This window comes from Calliopsis andreniformis, chromosome 10, assembly GCF_051401765.1.
Source record: "Calliopsis andreniformis isolate RMS-2024a chromosome 10, iyCalAndr_principal, whole genome shotgun sequence".
NCBI classification, from domain to species: domain Eukaryota; kingdom Metazoa; phylum Arthropoda; class Insecta; order Hymenoptera; family Andrenidae; genus Calliopsis; species Calliopsis andreniformis.
In genome coordinates this window covers 19058306-19075265 of record NC_135071.1, presented here as the reverse complement: position 1 = coordinate 19075265, position 16960 = coordinate 19058306, and the positions used below count along the sequence as shown (strand labels likewise).

The 16960-nt window shown below is 37.9% G+C and overlaps 2 protein-coding genes across 2 annotated transcripts; one reads left to right on the top strand and one right to left on the bottom strand.

Moving 5' to 3' along the window:
• The first annotated feature begins 1343 nt into the window (after nt 1–1343).
• Nucleotides 1344–9914, top strand: LOC143184706 (uncharacterized). Its single transcript, XM_076387129.1, has 6 exons — nt 1344–1686; nt 2391–3953; nt 5119–5653; nt 5721–6414; nt 6510–6717; nt 8841–9914. Exons 1-5 carry the CDS (start codon nt 1678–1680, stop codon nt 6610–6612), a joined length of 2904 nt encoding a protein of 967 aa, XP_076243244.1. The 5' UTR covers nt 1344–1677; the 3' UTR covers nt 6613–6717; nt 8841–9914.
• Nucleotides 9915–9928: 14 nt separating this feature from the next.
• Nucleotides 9929–16266, bottom strand: LOC143184711 (ATP-binding cassette sub-family C member 4). Its single transcript, XM_076387142.1, has 16 exons — nt 16193–16266; nt 15978–16088; nt 15524–15905; nt 14893–15024; nt 14619–14810; nt 14249–14557; nt 13650–14180; nt 13255–13560; nt 12955–13173; nt 12393–12894; nt 12093–12323; nt 11787–12023; nt 11387–11649; nt 10872–11311; nt 10672–10801; nt 9929–10600 (listed from the first exon to the last, which is right to left on the bottom strand). Exons 1-16 carry the CDS (start codon nt 16264–16266, stop codon nt 10388–10390), a joined length of 4272 nt encoding a protein of 1423 aa, XP_076243257.1. The 3' UTR covers nt 9929–10387.
• Between the last annotated feature and the right edge of the window lie 694 nt (nt 16267–16960).

Below are 16960 nucleotides of genomic sequence, written 5' to 3'. Positions count from 1 at the left end.
AAGAAGGAAGCAGTATTTCCAAATAAGAGAATTTTGCATAGTTTTAAATCTTTTGAATAATTTATTCTGATTTTTCTATTCGACGATTTTTACTTTCCATAATCTGTTTCTTTATAAAATTCAACAATTTTATTTAAAAAATTGTTACGTCTCTTTAGCTTAATAAAACTTGAATTTTTTTCTAAAATCAGAATACTTACAAATCCACTTTCAAACTATGTGCGGTTGTTCGTTAGCAAGTATAGTAGGGTCTCGATGAATCGATTATTTTTTATAGATTATTATTAAATCCTAGCTCAAGCCTCAGACGATGCTCTACTCTACTGATACTGTCGTTACATCAAATAGGCGTAATACAGAATAAACAGGATTATTTAACTCTAAAAATAAGGAGAGAATTGAGAATCAGTTTAGCAAGCTACTAACAACAATTCGTTCGAAAGGTTCTCGAACCCAAGATGAATATTGAAATTTATTCAAATCAGTAGTATATTTGCATCGTTTTAGTTACAGGTGCAGGCGACGAAATTTCGGTTCGTCATTGGTAGTTACTACACTGCAGTGTATAGGGTGTTCGACCACAGGTGGGGGAAAATTTAGGGGGTGGTTCTAGATATCAGTATAAGAAGAAAATCAGGAATAACGAAATTGCGGTCGAGCCTTTCTTTACTAATCACAAACAATTTTAAGATTGTCAAGTAGCTCTATACCAACTTCACACTTCTAAGTAGTTGCTTTCTTATGTAGGTCTCTATGTTTTCTCTTATTCAATTTACCAAAGGTCTCTTATTAAATGATTACGATTATTATCGACATTCTCCTGAAACTCGGTAAGTGGAATAGCACCATTGTTAGCTCGAGGCTCGTGGCAGGGGTCAGGCCATGGAGAACAGTGATTATCATAGCCACTGTTCAGGTCAAGGGTCGTAGAATCCCACTGCAGCTGCGTGAGGCGAGTGTGATCTCGGATTAGTGGCTCTGATAGCCACTGCCCTTTTTAAACACTTAATTAACAAATTAAGTCCCGACTATAATTTCAGTATTTTTAATTTCTGTCGTATTCTCATTTCCAGAATTGCCCCTCCAATTTTCCCCGGCATGTAGCTGAACACCCTGTATGTAGCGTGCTTTAGGGCGTCGAAACGAAGAGAGAGAGAGAGAGAGGGAGAGAGACAGAGGAGGACCAAACAGCGATCGATGCATTGAGGCGCCAGGCCCTGAGCTCAGCCCCGTTTCGTTCCATCACCCTTACCCCGGTATGCCCTGCAGTGAAGCAACCCTCCGGGCTTTTCTCTTCGCTGTGCAGTTGCGCATCAACCCCTTCACGGTGTGGATCTGCGTATTCGGTCACTGGTCTTTCAGTGCTCTGCCAACTTGTTTCCTTGTCGCGAACGAGAAGCTTAATATCGTTGTATTAGATTAGAGACACGTTTATTTTCTTCGAAAGGTCTCTCTGATTTCCACGGTTCGATGCCGAGGCGATAATTATGTCGATTAACTGGTGTCGTTCGTTATAACAGTGTGTCGGCTTTCGCTGGTAGCCATGGGACAATGTTTCGATGTGCTCGATCCACATTCCAAAGACACATGATCCTCCCGAGCGTGAAGCTTTCATTTAGGCTCATCGACTCGGCTACGTCCTCAGACTTGCTGGTGTGATGTTCGATTCACTGACAGATGATTATGGTAAATCATTCTTTTAACGTGGGACTAGGAAGTATCAGGGAACCAGTTTTTATATTTAGCGCGACATAGTTCGGAAAGCTATTATTACAGTCATCAATATTCCGCGACACGTGTTAAAACAGAATACTTTCTGCGGTGCGAGTGGATTTCTAGACATGCAAAGTGGTTCAATGATTTTTTATCCTCAGTTGTTAGAATTAATACGGTCGTAGTAAATATAGTTTATTATTTTCAGTGATTTTGATTCGATAATAGAAAGGAATTTGAAGTGAGCTTCCAGTTATCCTTTTCAAAAGTATATCGGGAGGTGTGTACTTTTCAAATGCGAGATTCCGCGCAAGGGTGTACAGTAGATAAGCGTGAAAGAGGCAATCTAGATTTGATTTTATCTGGAAGAGTGCCATTTAGATACAATTCATCTCGATGAATTTTATCTTTGTGAAACATTCCTCGTTTAAATGGCTCGGGAATATACAGTCAAGTGATTTTTTTAATAGAAGACTTCTCGTTCACAAACTCGAACAATAAAATTGGATTCATTGAAAGAAAACAATTGTTAAAGCACTCACCGCTAATGTTCCACGCTTGACCCACTTAACAGAAAAATATACAAACACTAGATTTTCTAGAGCACTCGTGAAGAGGACAAGCGACGAATTTATCATAAAACAGCCTCTCTCTCACACAGTATATTTGTTTTGCAGGATGTAGCTGATGCTGGTGGTGGTCACAAACTTTTTCGAGTGAATACACTGTTAATAGGAATACTACTATTCCTGTCTGAATGGAGTGGTTACGCAGCAGCCGGTGACTGTGGTTTGGCTGAGCTAACTTGCAGGGATGGGCATTGTGTACCTATAGACGCATATTGCAATGGACGAGATGATTGCGGAGACAACAGCGACGAACCAGCGATGTGTACCCCCTGTAATCGTACATATCATGGTCGAGAAGGACGCACATACAAACTGGATCTTCCAAGACCTTCCGAGGAACGTCTGCCCTTCCTCTGCCACTTAACATTTACCGCTGCTGGCCAGGGGTATGGAGAATTGGTGCAGCTCCTATGGGATGCATTTAGCGTGGGCAGAGTAGATCCAAACACTGATAGTTTTATCATGAGCTGTCCAGAAGGTTCATTGCAATTAGCAGAATTAGGTAGACACTTTACAGGAGGCTCGTGGTGCGGAGTTGGAGAGAGCAAAGCTTCTTATTATAGCGAAACGAGTACTGTTACTGCATCGATACGATTGTTTCACGCACCTCCATCTGTGCCATTCGAGTTCCGTCTGAGGTACAGATTCGTGGCACGCAACGAGGCTGTCGCTAGATTAGGGAAGCCTGAACTTCCAATCGAAAGAGGTTCGCCAGTGCCAGGCACATATTGCTCTAGAAATTTCTACGAGTGTCATTTGAAACAGTGTAGATTACAAAGTCCAAATTACCCTGGGGAGTATCCGAGAAATGCCAGTTGTCTGATCACTATAAGGCAGAAGGAGGTGCCTACGTGCAAGCATGCTATGATTTCTGTGAAATCTACACCAACTGGCCCAGCTGGTATCACCACAGCTAACACTACCTTAAGCGTGTGGCAGGATTGTCCTCCAGAGAAAGATCGTCTCATCTTTCGCGACGGCGTTCGCCCAGAAGATCCAGTTCTGTTGGTTTACTGCGGAGGACCTTTACCAAGGATCACTGCCAGAGGTCCAACGATGCAAACAGAGTTTCGAAGTTCTCCGATAGCTATCCCTCTTGGCGCATCTACCTTACGAATTGAACTGGAGATTCAAGTAGTTTATGTTGACTCTGATGGACTCGACTATGCCAAGGGTCCTCAAGGCTGCCACTTTTTTGTAAATGGTACTAACAAAAGAAGCGGCATTTTAAGAGCACCGTTGCATGCACTGCCACCGAACTCTAGCTGCACTTGGAATATTAAAGGGTCCGCTGGAGACAGAGTGTGGATATATTTCTCGTCGTATTCTCAGCGAGATTTAACTGGTAGTGTTGAAAATAATGCTAGCTCACAGTCAGACGTACCCTGTGCAGTAAAATTAATATTTTGGGATGGTACTCTGACTACTGGACTTCCAATGGCCACGCTTTGCGACGATACGCCCAAGTTATGCGCTCACGCAGCTTTGAGGAACGTTACTAGAAGTACAAGACCGTGTACAGAAGAAGAGAGCTATATTACTGTGGCACCTTCTTTAACATTGCGCATGGAAACAATGTTGGGTACTGCTCTTCATACAGTTAACTTTAATGTAAGCAAATTTCAAAGTCATTTTATTAGCCAGAATCAGTAATTTTGGACTGAAAAATTGTCGATATTTGTATTGCTATAACTTCGTGAAAAAAAATCATACAGCATTGAGCTTGAGCTCATTTTAAAGGGCAAAGCCTCTACTTTAACATCCCCGAACTGAACTTTTTTGGAGGTCTCTGTATATCCGCCTGCGGGCCACAAAAGAGATGGTGGTTTTTCCCTGAACATCCTTCAAGTTCAAATGCCTGTACAGAGCTTGATAAATTTTGTTCGCGATTTGTTTCGGAGAGAAATTGAAGGCAAATGTCTCCCTATTCGACTGAGTGTTTAACGAATGACCTACAATATTTTTTCGCTGAGTTCTAGCACTTTAAGTGAAAAGTATACTTCGGGTACCACTTTATTAAAAGTGTACCTTAGATACCGCTTCATTCAAATTACGATAACTCAACGAAAAAAAATCGTAGATTGATTTTTAAGGTCTCGTTAGAAAGAGGAGGCCTTAGACTTCAATTGTACTGTAGAATCAGTACTGAAAAAAATTTATTAATCTCTGTACCGGCGTTTGAAGTTCAAAGATATTTAGGGAAAAACTACTCTGTCCTTCTCGGTGTGTCATGGATTCAAAAATTTTTTTTGGACAAATTCAGTTTAGGGGCGTTAAAGTAGAGGTTTTGCCCTTTAGAATGAGACCAGGCTCACCTCTCTGCGATTTTTTTTGACAGAGTTACAGCAGCTCAAATAGTGGCCACTTTTTTGAGTCGTGGATCACTGCAAGATTCCAAGGCTGACGGCTCACTTTTCGTTTAAAGCGCGATAACTCGACGAAAAAAAATCGCAGAACGTTCGTTCTGGTCTCATTCGAAAGGGGAAGGTTTCAACTTTGATATCTCCTTACGAGAAATCCCGAAAAAAATTTATTAAGTTCCTGACAGTTGTCTGAATTTGGCAAATATTTAGGGAAAAACCACCCCCTCTCTCTCGTCGTGTCATGAGGTCAAGAATTTTTTTTGGACAAATTCAGTTCAGGGACGTTAAAGTAGAGGCTTTGCCCTTTAGAGTGGGACCAGGCTCATCTCCCTGCGATTTTTTTTTATGGAGTTACAGCAGCTCAAAAATCGAAGTGTATATTTACAACGTCATTTCTTGTTCCACCACTTTAGGCACAGTACGAATTTATTTCAACCATACAAGTCGGGGAGCCTTGGGGCGACGGAGTCTGTAGTCGAGTCTGGCGTAAAGTTCGAAGTGGAGAAGTGACATCGCCACGAGATGTTCGTCTCTTCGGCAGAGGTGGATCTTCGAGATTAGATTGTAGATATCGAATTGAGGCTGGCCCAGACGAAAGAATACGACTAACATTGCACAATGTCAGTTTGGGAGAATCAACTGTTTGTACAAGCGAGCTAGATCCTCATACTGGCCGACCACGTTGCGTCGAGGAAGTGGGTTCTAGAGAAGCTCGTTTAGTTTTATACGAAGCGCCTTGGCGGGACGTGAGGCTTCCAAGAGCTTGTCTGTGTGATAACACATCGCATCTTCCATTGACACATATTTCTTCGAGCAAAGCTCTTGAGATCACCTTTTTGGTTGATCAGCAAGCACCCCACGAAGACTTCGAAACACTTTTCTTTTATGCTAGTTTCGAGCTTGTTCGAGCGCCTGAGTGCCCTAGAAAACAGAGAGTACGCGGAGAAGGTGATTAAATTTTTCTATATTCTACTAATTCAATTCTCTGAATTATCGAATATTTTTCTTTTCGTAGGTGGAGAATTACGATTCGTAGCACCACCTTTATCTAGACCAGACATTTACTGCGAGGGACTTCCTTGGCTAGTAGAGGCCCGCGAAAACAGATCTCTGTTCGTGTTAACTTGGGGCTGGTTTCTTCCTCTGGAACCATCTCCAGTGTCTGAAATGACTGATCAGGCAAAGTGTCCAACGACCAATAGAATTCTTCTTTACTCTGGTTGGCCACCTAAACTCTTAAAAGTGGTGTGTCCCGCAGAACCAGGTGCAAGAGAGTTCACCGTTCATGTGTTCTCAGAAGAATGGTTAGGAGGAACTGGGGAGGGCAAGTGGCCAGGACCGCCGCGACCACCTGCGCTTTTGTTGGATTTCGTTGCGCGAGAGTCTGGTCAGGCTGCAGCCTCCTGGCTTGAGATTTCTAAAAGCAGAGCTGCATTACGTAGACAATTGCGTTTGCCCGAGAGGGGGGTAGAAAACGAAACGTTAACTCACGGAGACTGTCCTCATAAATGTCCTGAACTGAGTGCTTGTATTGCTGCGAGCCTTTGGTGTGATGGAAGGCCTCACTGTCCATCTGGACATGACGAGGCGAATTGTGGCAACGGTGCGAAATTATTAGGACTACTTCCATCAGAGATGTGGCTTGTAGTAGCAGGTGTCACTGGAATCATTGCTGCCTTTGCGTGCTTCTTCGCTGTGCTCATTAGCAGGTCAGATTTTTAATCAATTCTGCGTAATTTTTTAGTAGTGACATCTTTATTACGTGAGATAGAGTAGTTTTAAGTAATGTATATTATTATTTCAGATCAAAAGCGCGCACAAAGAGACTTCATTATAAGGGTACAAAGAAAAGCAATAAACCCAGACGGGCACCAACAGAAGAGACGCTACTTGGAGCAGCATCCTGACAACAGCAACCCGGTTTCGTGGAGTATATCCACGTGGACCGGGAAACGACTGTTTAGCAATATTTCTCTGTGCTTCACCGTCCAATAACTTAACACTGTCCCCAGGTATTCATGCTTTATGGTCATAATTTTAATTTATTAATTAATAATTCTGTAGCGTTGATGTTATTTCGTTATTGATTATTTAAGTGTGTTAAATAACACAAATTTTGAGTCCTTCGACCAATGGTGAGTATACTCATTTACGTAGATTCCTATCTTTTATTGTTAGATAGCTGCAATAGATACCTTGCCAAAGTTTATATTCATTAACGATGCATCAAAAAAGAATATAAAATGTAATCATGTTAGATTTCTTTAAACTGTTTTAAATTGAATTATTATGATAATTATTACTTTGTAGAGTATACACACTTAAAACACTATTAGCAATGTTATAATTTACGCAATGAAAGAATTCCATTTTCAAACATATACACATAGTCTATTTAATTTAGATTATGGTACATGATTCTGTTTATCGAAGCAACATTTTATGAATAAAAATCGCAAGTGCAAACGAGATAATACACGGGAATAAATTTATAATTTAAAGAATATACATATTGCTCAAGAGAACGTTATAACTGCCAAAAAGTATTTTAAGTTCCAATTAGCAATTGTGAAATTTTTAACAACAGTATAACAAAAATAGTAGACAGACTATTGTTAATGCAAAGGAGTAACACTTTTATATTTTGATCTAGATATATCTTAGATTTTTAGAAACGCATTCAGATTGATTATATAAGCATAGATACATTTTATCAATGATGCCAAACATTAATTTTAAGCTATTTAATGTTCATATTATTCATATTATTTAATATTTTTATGACTTTTTCTCGGTCACGTTATCGTGTATTTTACAGACGTTACATTTAAAGTATAAAGATTTGAAGATATATATTGTTATTTAACTTAGAAGCTTACTGAATTCACGGAAGAAAGATATTTATATTGATAACGATAGATGACATAATTTTTTTTGCTGAATATAGAAGACTAAATAAGTAAATACATTTAAGGGAACAATTGTAGGTGAAGTTCCAGCGCACAAGAAATTGTCAGAAGAATGAAGGAAACAAAGAAGTTAGTTAAAGTGTATGGTAAATATCATATAACAATGTTTTCAGTTTTCCGTTGGTCCAAAATATTTACAAAAAATCAAGGATACATTGAGAGTATTTTTTTAATTCTTTAATTTAATTTGCTATAATACAGAAGAAAATAGAAGAATATATTCTTATTAACAAAGTAAAATCGAAGAACGGTATAATTAATTATAATATGAATTAGAAAAGCTTAAAAACACCTGTGGGAGTATTCTAAAGATTATTCATAAAATCGCTGTTATATATACTTAGAACTATAGTTTATAGTCGCACTTACAAAAATAGAATCGCCATAGCTATGACATGAAGTGTTGGAGAATATTGACATAATTTACAATTACAAAAGCACTCAATAATGTTAGGACATTGTTACTACAATATAATTGCTGGTACAACACGAGCAAGTACTACTATATATTATTCAAACGGAAATGGACACATTTGCCTACTAGGTTGTTTGAAAATTAGATGATTCATACTTGAACCATTCATTGTCATTAAATATTTTAAGTGAAGATTTAATCTTAGGTGCACGAAGTAACAATCTAAAAGGATAAATCAAACATAGTTTCTAATTCGAATTGTATCATGATCATGATCATGACACGTAAATCACAGTTAAGCAAATACATTTAAGTACCACTATAAGGACTGAAAGTAAATTACAAGAAACAGTAAGTAAGTGAAAAACAAATGTATTATAAGTACTATTTAAAAGGTTTACATTACTATGTTGTATACTTAGTTTTTAGAGAATATACAAATTAGAACTCTTGATATCTGACATATGAACTTTGTACCACGTAGAGAATTGATTTCTTGCAAGGTTTTCATAAATTCTTTCAAAATCTTCGAAGGTATCATTAATTATTGAATACACTCAACTACTAATCCTCGAAAATATTTCACAATGTGAAGTGTATATAAAATATAAAATACAAATGTATATACCACGGTCCGCTTAAAATGTTTCAAATTCTGATATTTGGGTATGTTATTCATACGTTATGTTCATATATACAATTAAAAAAATTGTAATTAAAAGTGTTAGTAACTTATTGTTTTTGTTGATAGAGTAAATGGACAACTATAAAGAAGAAGAAAGAGAAACTTACAAGAAATCATTACATGTGTAACATGTGAATACTTTTCGTTCGCTCAACAAGAATAAGTTATCTACAGTTTTATATTTAAATCAGACGTACTGTATACATGTATGTATATACATGTACAAAATATTATATAAAAATTGGATGATATTTTTCAAAACATTGTGCACTAAATGTTTGAATCTTCATTTCAAATAGTTTCGTATGGCATCATTTCATTGATAGGTTTTGTTATTTTTTAAGAATATTTATTATGTGTATTTATGCAATTTATATCATACAATTATGAGAGGACATGCGTGCACGATATTTTGAAAAATTATACTTATTTTTAGAATTGAGCATATACATAAGTATATTATATTCAATATTTTTATTAATCTATCTGTGATTTTCGTTCCATTATATGTAAATAATGTCACGAATTCTCGTTTTATATAGGCTGTGTATTACTTTTATTGTTATACTCTAGGTATTTGGATATCTGAATGCTATCGGTTCACGCAGACCGTGTAGCTCAATACGTAGAAAAGAATTAGGGGAATCTTCATAGGAGATTCAGTGATAATTTTTCCTCAAAACTATTCTAATGCAAAAATATGATTTAAAGTTTTGAGAAAAGTAAATTTTACGAAGAGCAAAGTACACTTATTAGAGTTTACTTTAGTAACGAATTTACTTAAAGAAATAAAGAAAAAAGAAGGATCTAAATAATTATACATATACATATAGAGTATACATACACTCAAGACTTATACTCAGAATGTGTACGTGTTCAGTTAAAGTTCGTAGAACACAGACAAAGTTTATCTGTGCTGAGGAGTCTAGTCCCAAAACAGAGTACAGAAACTTATTGCCTTTTATGAAGTAAGTGTGACATGGTGTCACATATAATCTCATTTAGAAGTAAAGAGGAACATTATAAATTATTCTACAGTAGAAACAAATACAGGAATATGCGTAGAAGGTATTCCAATTTTATGATTTAACATTTCATTAATACGTTTCTTAAATTACTCTTCTGTTTGTAAAATGTATTACATTGACAATATGTATGCACAGTATGAACCTTTATTTAGTCACTTCAGATTTCTGTACATTATATGATTTATTTACATACTTGTTTCGTTACTCTATACACTTATTTAGTGTGCAAGATTAACTTTTAAAACTTAACGCTAATGACTAAAATAATTTCAGGAATGGTTATCATTGATAAATATTTACCAAGCTCTGTATTGTAATAATCTTATGTTTAAACACGGTGGTAAAGAATCAAGGTTGAAAACTAATTTTTAATTTCTTCCTTAAGATGCGTTTGTATTAATACTCATTTGAAATAAATATAACAAATCTGAGGTAATTCTTCTATTCATCAATTTGTAAATTAATAGTTGCAAAACATTTCTTTCAGTACATTTTGATTTTACTTTAATTGCAACCCATCCTCGCAATCACTAATAATAAGACCTCTTTCCTTTTTATAGCTTATCTCACTCTTCTAAAATTGTTTTAAAGACTACTCTGAATGACAGCGTCGGTGATGTCTGTTTCGATGGAACTCTGACTACTCAACTCAAGATTCCGTTGCGTTGTGTTCCTTATACAAGCATTCTCCGCCTGTTGTCGCAGAATTTGTGCCATTGTTACACCCGTGTTATCCACCATCTGCGAGAAAATCCCTGTTGGTTTGTCACGGAGCAGTTCATGAGGACAGCCGAACTCCTGCATTTACAAAAAAAGTCTAATTATATTTGAATGCCTCTATATGACTTCAAACGTGAACTTCGACTTACCACAATGCGACCTGCATCCAGCACGATAACTCTATTGCTGTCTATGATAGTGTTCAACCGATGAGCTATAGTAATCACTGTGCATTCAGCGAATCTCGTTCGTATCGTCTTTTGGATTAAGGCATCCGTGCTGAAACGAAGAAGGTTTCATAAACTGGAGAACTTGGGCGTTATTTTAATGAAGAAATAATCAAGATTACTGTGAATCAATGTTAGCTGTGGCTTCGTCTAGGACGAGAATCCGATTGTTCCTCAAGATTGCCCTGGCCAGACAGATTAACTGCCTCTGACCAATACTCAAGTTGCTCCCGCTGTACATCACCTTCTGATCCAGGAGAAGATCGTCCAGCTCCACTTGTCGGAGACTGTCCCATAGCTGCACATCTTCATAGCTGTTGAATGGGTCTAGATTATAACGTAGACTCTCAGAGAAGAGGAACGGCTGTTGAGGAATGATCGACAGTCGTGAACGTAATTCGTGAAGACCCAGTTTATTCGTATCGATATCGTCAATCTCGACTTCTCCATCTAAGTGATCAGTGAATAGGCGAAACAGCACTGATATCAAGGACGTTTTTCCTGCACCTGTTCTGCCCACTATACCAACTTTCCATCCTGGTTCTATCGTCACGTTCAGATTCTGTGATAGAAGAAGAGAACTTCAGAAGTACTGAAGAAGAAACTAACAGCAATTTAAAGTTCAGCTTGTAACTACCTTTAACACAGGATCCTCGTCCTTCTCGTACTTCATGGTAACGTTCTTCAAGCTGACACGACCTTGCGTCGGCCAATTCGGCGGGGGAGGATTTTCACTTTCCCACGATCCTTCTCGAGGCAGCTTGGTATACTGTAAGATTCTCTCTACCGCTGTTATCTGCGTTACCACTTCGCTACTTTGTTTCATACCGTGTTGTAGGGTACCGATAATAATCAACGATTGTGAAATGGCTAAACCTACGTTGCCTCCGAGTGTGTCACCTTTGAAAATATTTTAAGAACAGATGTGAGTAGTGATCTTGATTCTCAGAACAGTTTTAAAGTTTTCACGATATTTCGAAAATAATTGTAGACTTCTGGGAATATATTTTATGCCGAAATAGTTCTTTTAGGCGTACCTTTGTCGAGGAGGATGAAGGAGAAGCAGATGCAGCCGACAAAGATGCAGGCAATTACGTCGAGAGATAGACCAAAAGCAATGGGCGTCACTATTGTCATGTACCATGCACCTGAGTGTATGTCTTGTAAGTAATCGAACTGTTTGCGCAATGTTACCATAGTGTTTGGCCCACTAGTTCTGATTGTCGTCAAGCCATTCAGAGTAGCATTTATGTGAGAGAAGACAGGACTCTTTGCTGGAATTTAATTTCAGTGCAATTATCTGATTGTGTTAAACATATGTGTTTTCTCTTGAGATTACATACTTGTGCCCTCGAGACGCTTCACGTTTTGCGCTGTTCGCAAGAATAGTAATCTCATGAAGTAGAATAAAGTGATCAATATCGCCAAAGGAATGGCCATCCAATAATTAACCATAACTATCATAACAAGAACGCCAAATATCACAAGGAAGATTTGTAGAGCTTCTAACATCACTTTCGGTAAAATCTCATCCATTGCACCGACATCTTTTGTGAATCTGTTTAAGATTCTACCTGTATGGATAGACATATGTATAACATAAACTTCTAGACAAGTTTTGCTTCATATATTCAAGCATTTACCAGAAGGATTGTGATGGAAGAAAGACATTTTTGTTCGTAAAATGTTCGAAAACATTAAATTGTGGAGATTCCGACTGGCATCTGAGCAGACTTTCATGAAGAAGAAATTTCTCCCGCAAACTGTCACCGTACAGGCAATAACGCAGAAAGCATAGACATATATAGCATCGTTAGTGGTCAAAAGACCATACTTATCTAAACTAAAGATGCTCGACAGGAACGTGTCGTTAAACATGTACTTATACCGAGGACTCACTATCAGAGAACTGTTTTTCACGGTTCTTCTAACAATTTCTAAATTTGTCCAGTAAGAAAGCCAGTAGTCATTGCCACTGGTAGCTGCCTGAGAGATTGTAAACATGAGTACCAACAGAGCTAATTTGAAGTACGAACTACCTGAATGGAAATAATCTTTATACACTTTGTTCGAAATTGTACCAGTTGCTACTGCTTCCTTTTCCGCTTCAGGCGCATGTTCATTGTCTTCATAATTGTAGGACACCTGAAAACGACCGTTGTAAAAATTCATACTCAGAGCTAGAGCTGAATTATTAATAATTACCACACTACTAGCGGTTGATGTTATCGAAGCTCTGCCTAAAATACTTTTTGTGAAGGATCTGTTCTCTAAGAGAGGAAGAGGCGCCTTGTTCAAAGACGAATCCGCAACCTTGCTTTGCTTCTTAGCTTCAGCTGTATCTTGAATGCGGTTGATCATCTCCGCGAAGTCCGCATTAGATTTGATAAGTTGCTCATAAGTTCCTTGCATTTGTAAGCAACCCTGCAAACAGAAACTTCAATCGAGAGCAGAGTGCATTGAAAATTCTTATCACCTGATTGGAAATTGAACATTTATGCTTACTCGGTCCAGTACTGCAATAGTGTCAGCCTGTTTGACAAACTGCAGTTGATGGGTGACCAGGATCCTAGTCTTTCCATTAAGATAATTCTGGATGCACTTAAAGAATAGATGCCTGGCCACGCGTGCATCTACTGCACTCAAAGGATCATCCAGCAAGTACATATCAGCCGGTTTGTACACTGCTCGTGCAAGATTTACTCGAGCCTTTTGTCCTCCAGAGAGGGAGGATCCACCTTCGCCAACGTTGCTCATATCGCCATAAGGAAGTTGTTGGAAGTCTTTTGTCAAAGCACATGCTTTAGTCACCTGATATGGGTAATATTAGCAGTGTTAAAAGATTTTGAAAGCATTGATCTGAAACCTCAAAAAGAAAAAAGATATCTCGAAAAACTCACAGCGACATATCTCTCTTTATCATACGGCTGACCGAAAAGGATATTATCTCTAACTGTTCCAGAGAACAGCCAAGGTTCCTGACTAGCGTAAGAGATTCTCAGATTGGAGTTGTCTATAATATACCCTTGCTTATTTACTGGAGAGCCATCCTCCGCTATGCTCTGTAGCCTTACTCTTCCAGCTCCTATAGGGAGTTCTTGTAAAAGGAGATGAAGAATAGACGACTTTCCAGAACCCACAGGGCCAACTAAAGCGCACAGATTTCCGCTTGGAATCGTCATAGAAACGTGACACAGAGTAGGAGGTAGCTGTTTAGGTAACCAACTCGCCGTTACACGTTCTAAGATTATAGAGACTGGCACATTCCCACCGACGTCGTTCACTGTCGCATTTTGATATTCGTTGATCAGCTTAATAATCTGTATTTTTTCTTTCGGCTTCTTCTCTTTCTTGAATTTCAGAAAGCCATTCTGCCCCGCTTGAAGTTGCGAAGGCGCTGCATTTACGTGCTCCTCTAGTAATAGAAATTGCTGAAACAGGAGAATTTAGCTCGATCAGAATTATCGCTACTTGTAGCAGTGAGCTTCTCGATACAAACCTCAAATCTTTTGATGGACACCATCGTCTCGCCAACCAATATAAGGGCTTGAGGGAAGAATAGGGTAGCAGAGAGTTGTAGGATCTCAAAGTAGGTCGCCATCATGTACGTTATCTCTGGCCTCAACTGGTACCCCCTTAGGACGAATGACAGGAGGGTGAAGAAGAGGACAAGACGATTGGTGAACACCGCGAAAGATAAGTAAATGCCTCGAACATACGACGTGAGGCGTAACTTCTTTATTTCGCTGGTTCGTATGCTCGCCACGATTTTCATGAACGGCTTCTCCCAAGCGTACATTTTGATCACCTTGTTTGGAAGAGTAGACCTTTAGCATCTGTATCATTTGAGTCTTAGTGCCTTCACATACCTGTATGCCAGCTATGAGTTCGTTCATCAGTTGAACTCGCTTGTCAGTAAGCAACGCTATTACCTGCCGCAGTTTGTGACACAGTTGGACGGCGATACCGTGAACCGGCATTGTCATCAAGATGAGGACTCCGATGCCAACAATAGTCGAGATCTGCACTTTTTGCCATATTATCGTGCCAACGATGATTATCTACAAGATTTGTGTTTAAAGTGAAGTTTCATAATTGAATTCTTTTTCTGTGATTATTTGAAGCTTTTGAGAGCAATGTTACTTGAAGGGGAGTGATCCAGATGAAATGTAGGACATAGCAGAGTTCGTCGAAACGACTAACATCATTGCTGAGAAGATTGACGACTTGACCAGAGGTGGTCTGGGTCAAAGCACTTTTGCTGAGCCTTAATATCTGAAACCAGAACGGAGATATGTTTAATAGAAATCTAAAATATTTATATACATATTTTATGTTTCACGCAATCGTCGATTATGCTAATTAAATTGAAATTCTTGTTAGTATACAAATTATAAAGAAAGTATTAGTAAAAACTGAGTTATTAGAAATGAGGATTACTATTACGAGGACAACACCTATTTGCGTCTGAATTTAAATAGAGTAGTAAAATATTCTTGTCATTATTGGACTGTAAAATATTAGAAAACTGCAAGAATAATATTAAACTACGAATATTCATTGAACGTGTTATCGGTCAGAGTCGAAGGACTCTGCTAATTTATACATCGTCGGTCAACGAATATGTCTTAAGTGCATTTAAAAATATGTTCTGTTAATCTCATGAATCTTAAGATAAAAATTTTTGCTTTAATAGCCTAGCAACTTTGTGATAAGTAGTATACAGTAAAGTATTGTTAAATAAATATCGTTGAAAAATTTAACTTCCACGTACCTTTCTATAAACGAGAGAGCTACAAGCGACTCTCATTTTCATCCCTAGCTGTTGCGACAACCGTTCACTATGATGTAAAACGAAAATGGATAATAGTATACAGAAGACCAGGCAGCCAGCAAAGATCAGCGCATCTTCTTTGCTGATGGTCTTCGCGTCTTGATCGACTTTGAAGTAGCTGATAATCCAGGATTGTAGGATTGGTTGAAATATAACGAGCACTCCATATTGCAAGAAAAATAACAAACCAATAACAAAAAATTCAACCCTGAATGTTTTGATTATAGCTATGCTCAAACGTGGAGTTTCTAATTTTTCATTAATCTTTCCATCTTTTGGTTGCTTCTGCCCCTCCGCCTTTATTAGTTCTTGATTCCATGCCCTATGTACGATAAATAGAAACGTAGATTTTAATCAAATCTACAGAATACGAATGGATATTGAAAATTCTTACAGTTCCAATCGATTGCCTAATCTTTCAGATTCATCTGATTTCAAAGGATGATAGAGATCTGTTAATTCTAAATCCTTGTGAGCACCCTTCCAGAACAGTTCTGCTAGCCATCTAAGAAATTGCAAGAATGAGATAAAGAAAGAAAGAAAGCTTTTAAATAAAGAAAGCTGTTTAATGAAAACTCATTTAAAAAATCGATAATAGAAAAAACGTACGCAAAACATAGACGACTGATCGGATTGGCCGTTTCCTGGGGACACTGTTTCGTATACCCTTCCTTCGTTTCCATTCTGATCACGATTTCGAGTGTGCATGAATTCTCGGATGGTTCTTTCTCAACTGATAACCGAGTTCTACTGTTTAGAATACTCATACTTACTGATAAATAGTGCATAATACATGCAGGATAAAGTTCACTTTAAAAAATCGCAAAGCTATTATTACAAATTGTCTAAATTATTTTCTAACTCCAGAATTACTCTATTTCTAATTATATGCTTTTCTGTGATTGATAGTACGTTATTTGTTTGCGATTTGTAGAAAAAAAATTGAAATTTATAATTTTGTTATATAGCGCGATAAGAATACAGAATTTGAAAATTGCTGCCAATTTCACAGAATCTGCGCATGCGCGGCTTCCACCAATGAGCGTTCTATTTTCGGAGCGCGCATAGACTTGTTTGCCCTAGCATTCAGTTTCATCGCAGATTTCGTCAGAGTTATATCGTTACCTATTTAATGTGAATGTGGACTCATGTTTAACAAAATCGAGAGTTTCTCTCGCGCAAGTCCACGTGTATGTTTACTCGAATATTATACAGTGAAATTGAAAGTGTTTCATGGCGTGGCAAGGAATAAATATGATTTCAAAAGTGAAGTAAAATTTCCTTCGATGACGCTTCAATTGGTGAGTGTTATTTTTCTAAATCTCATTGCTATTTAATTAGCAGCAATTCAGGTGCATTTGGAGGATTATTAAACTG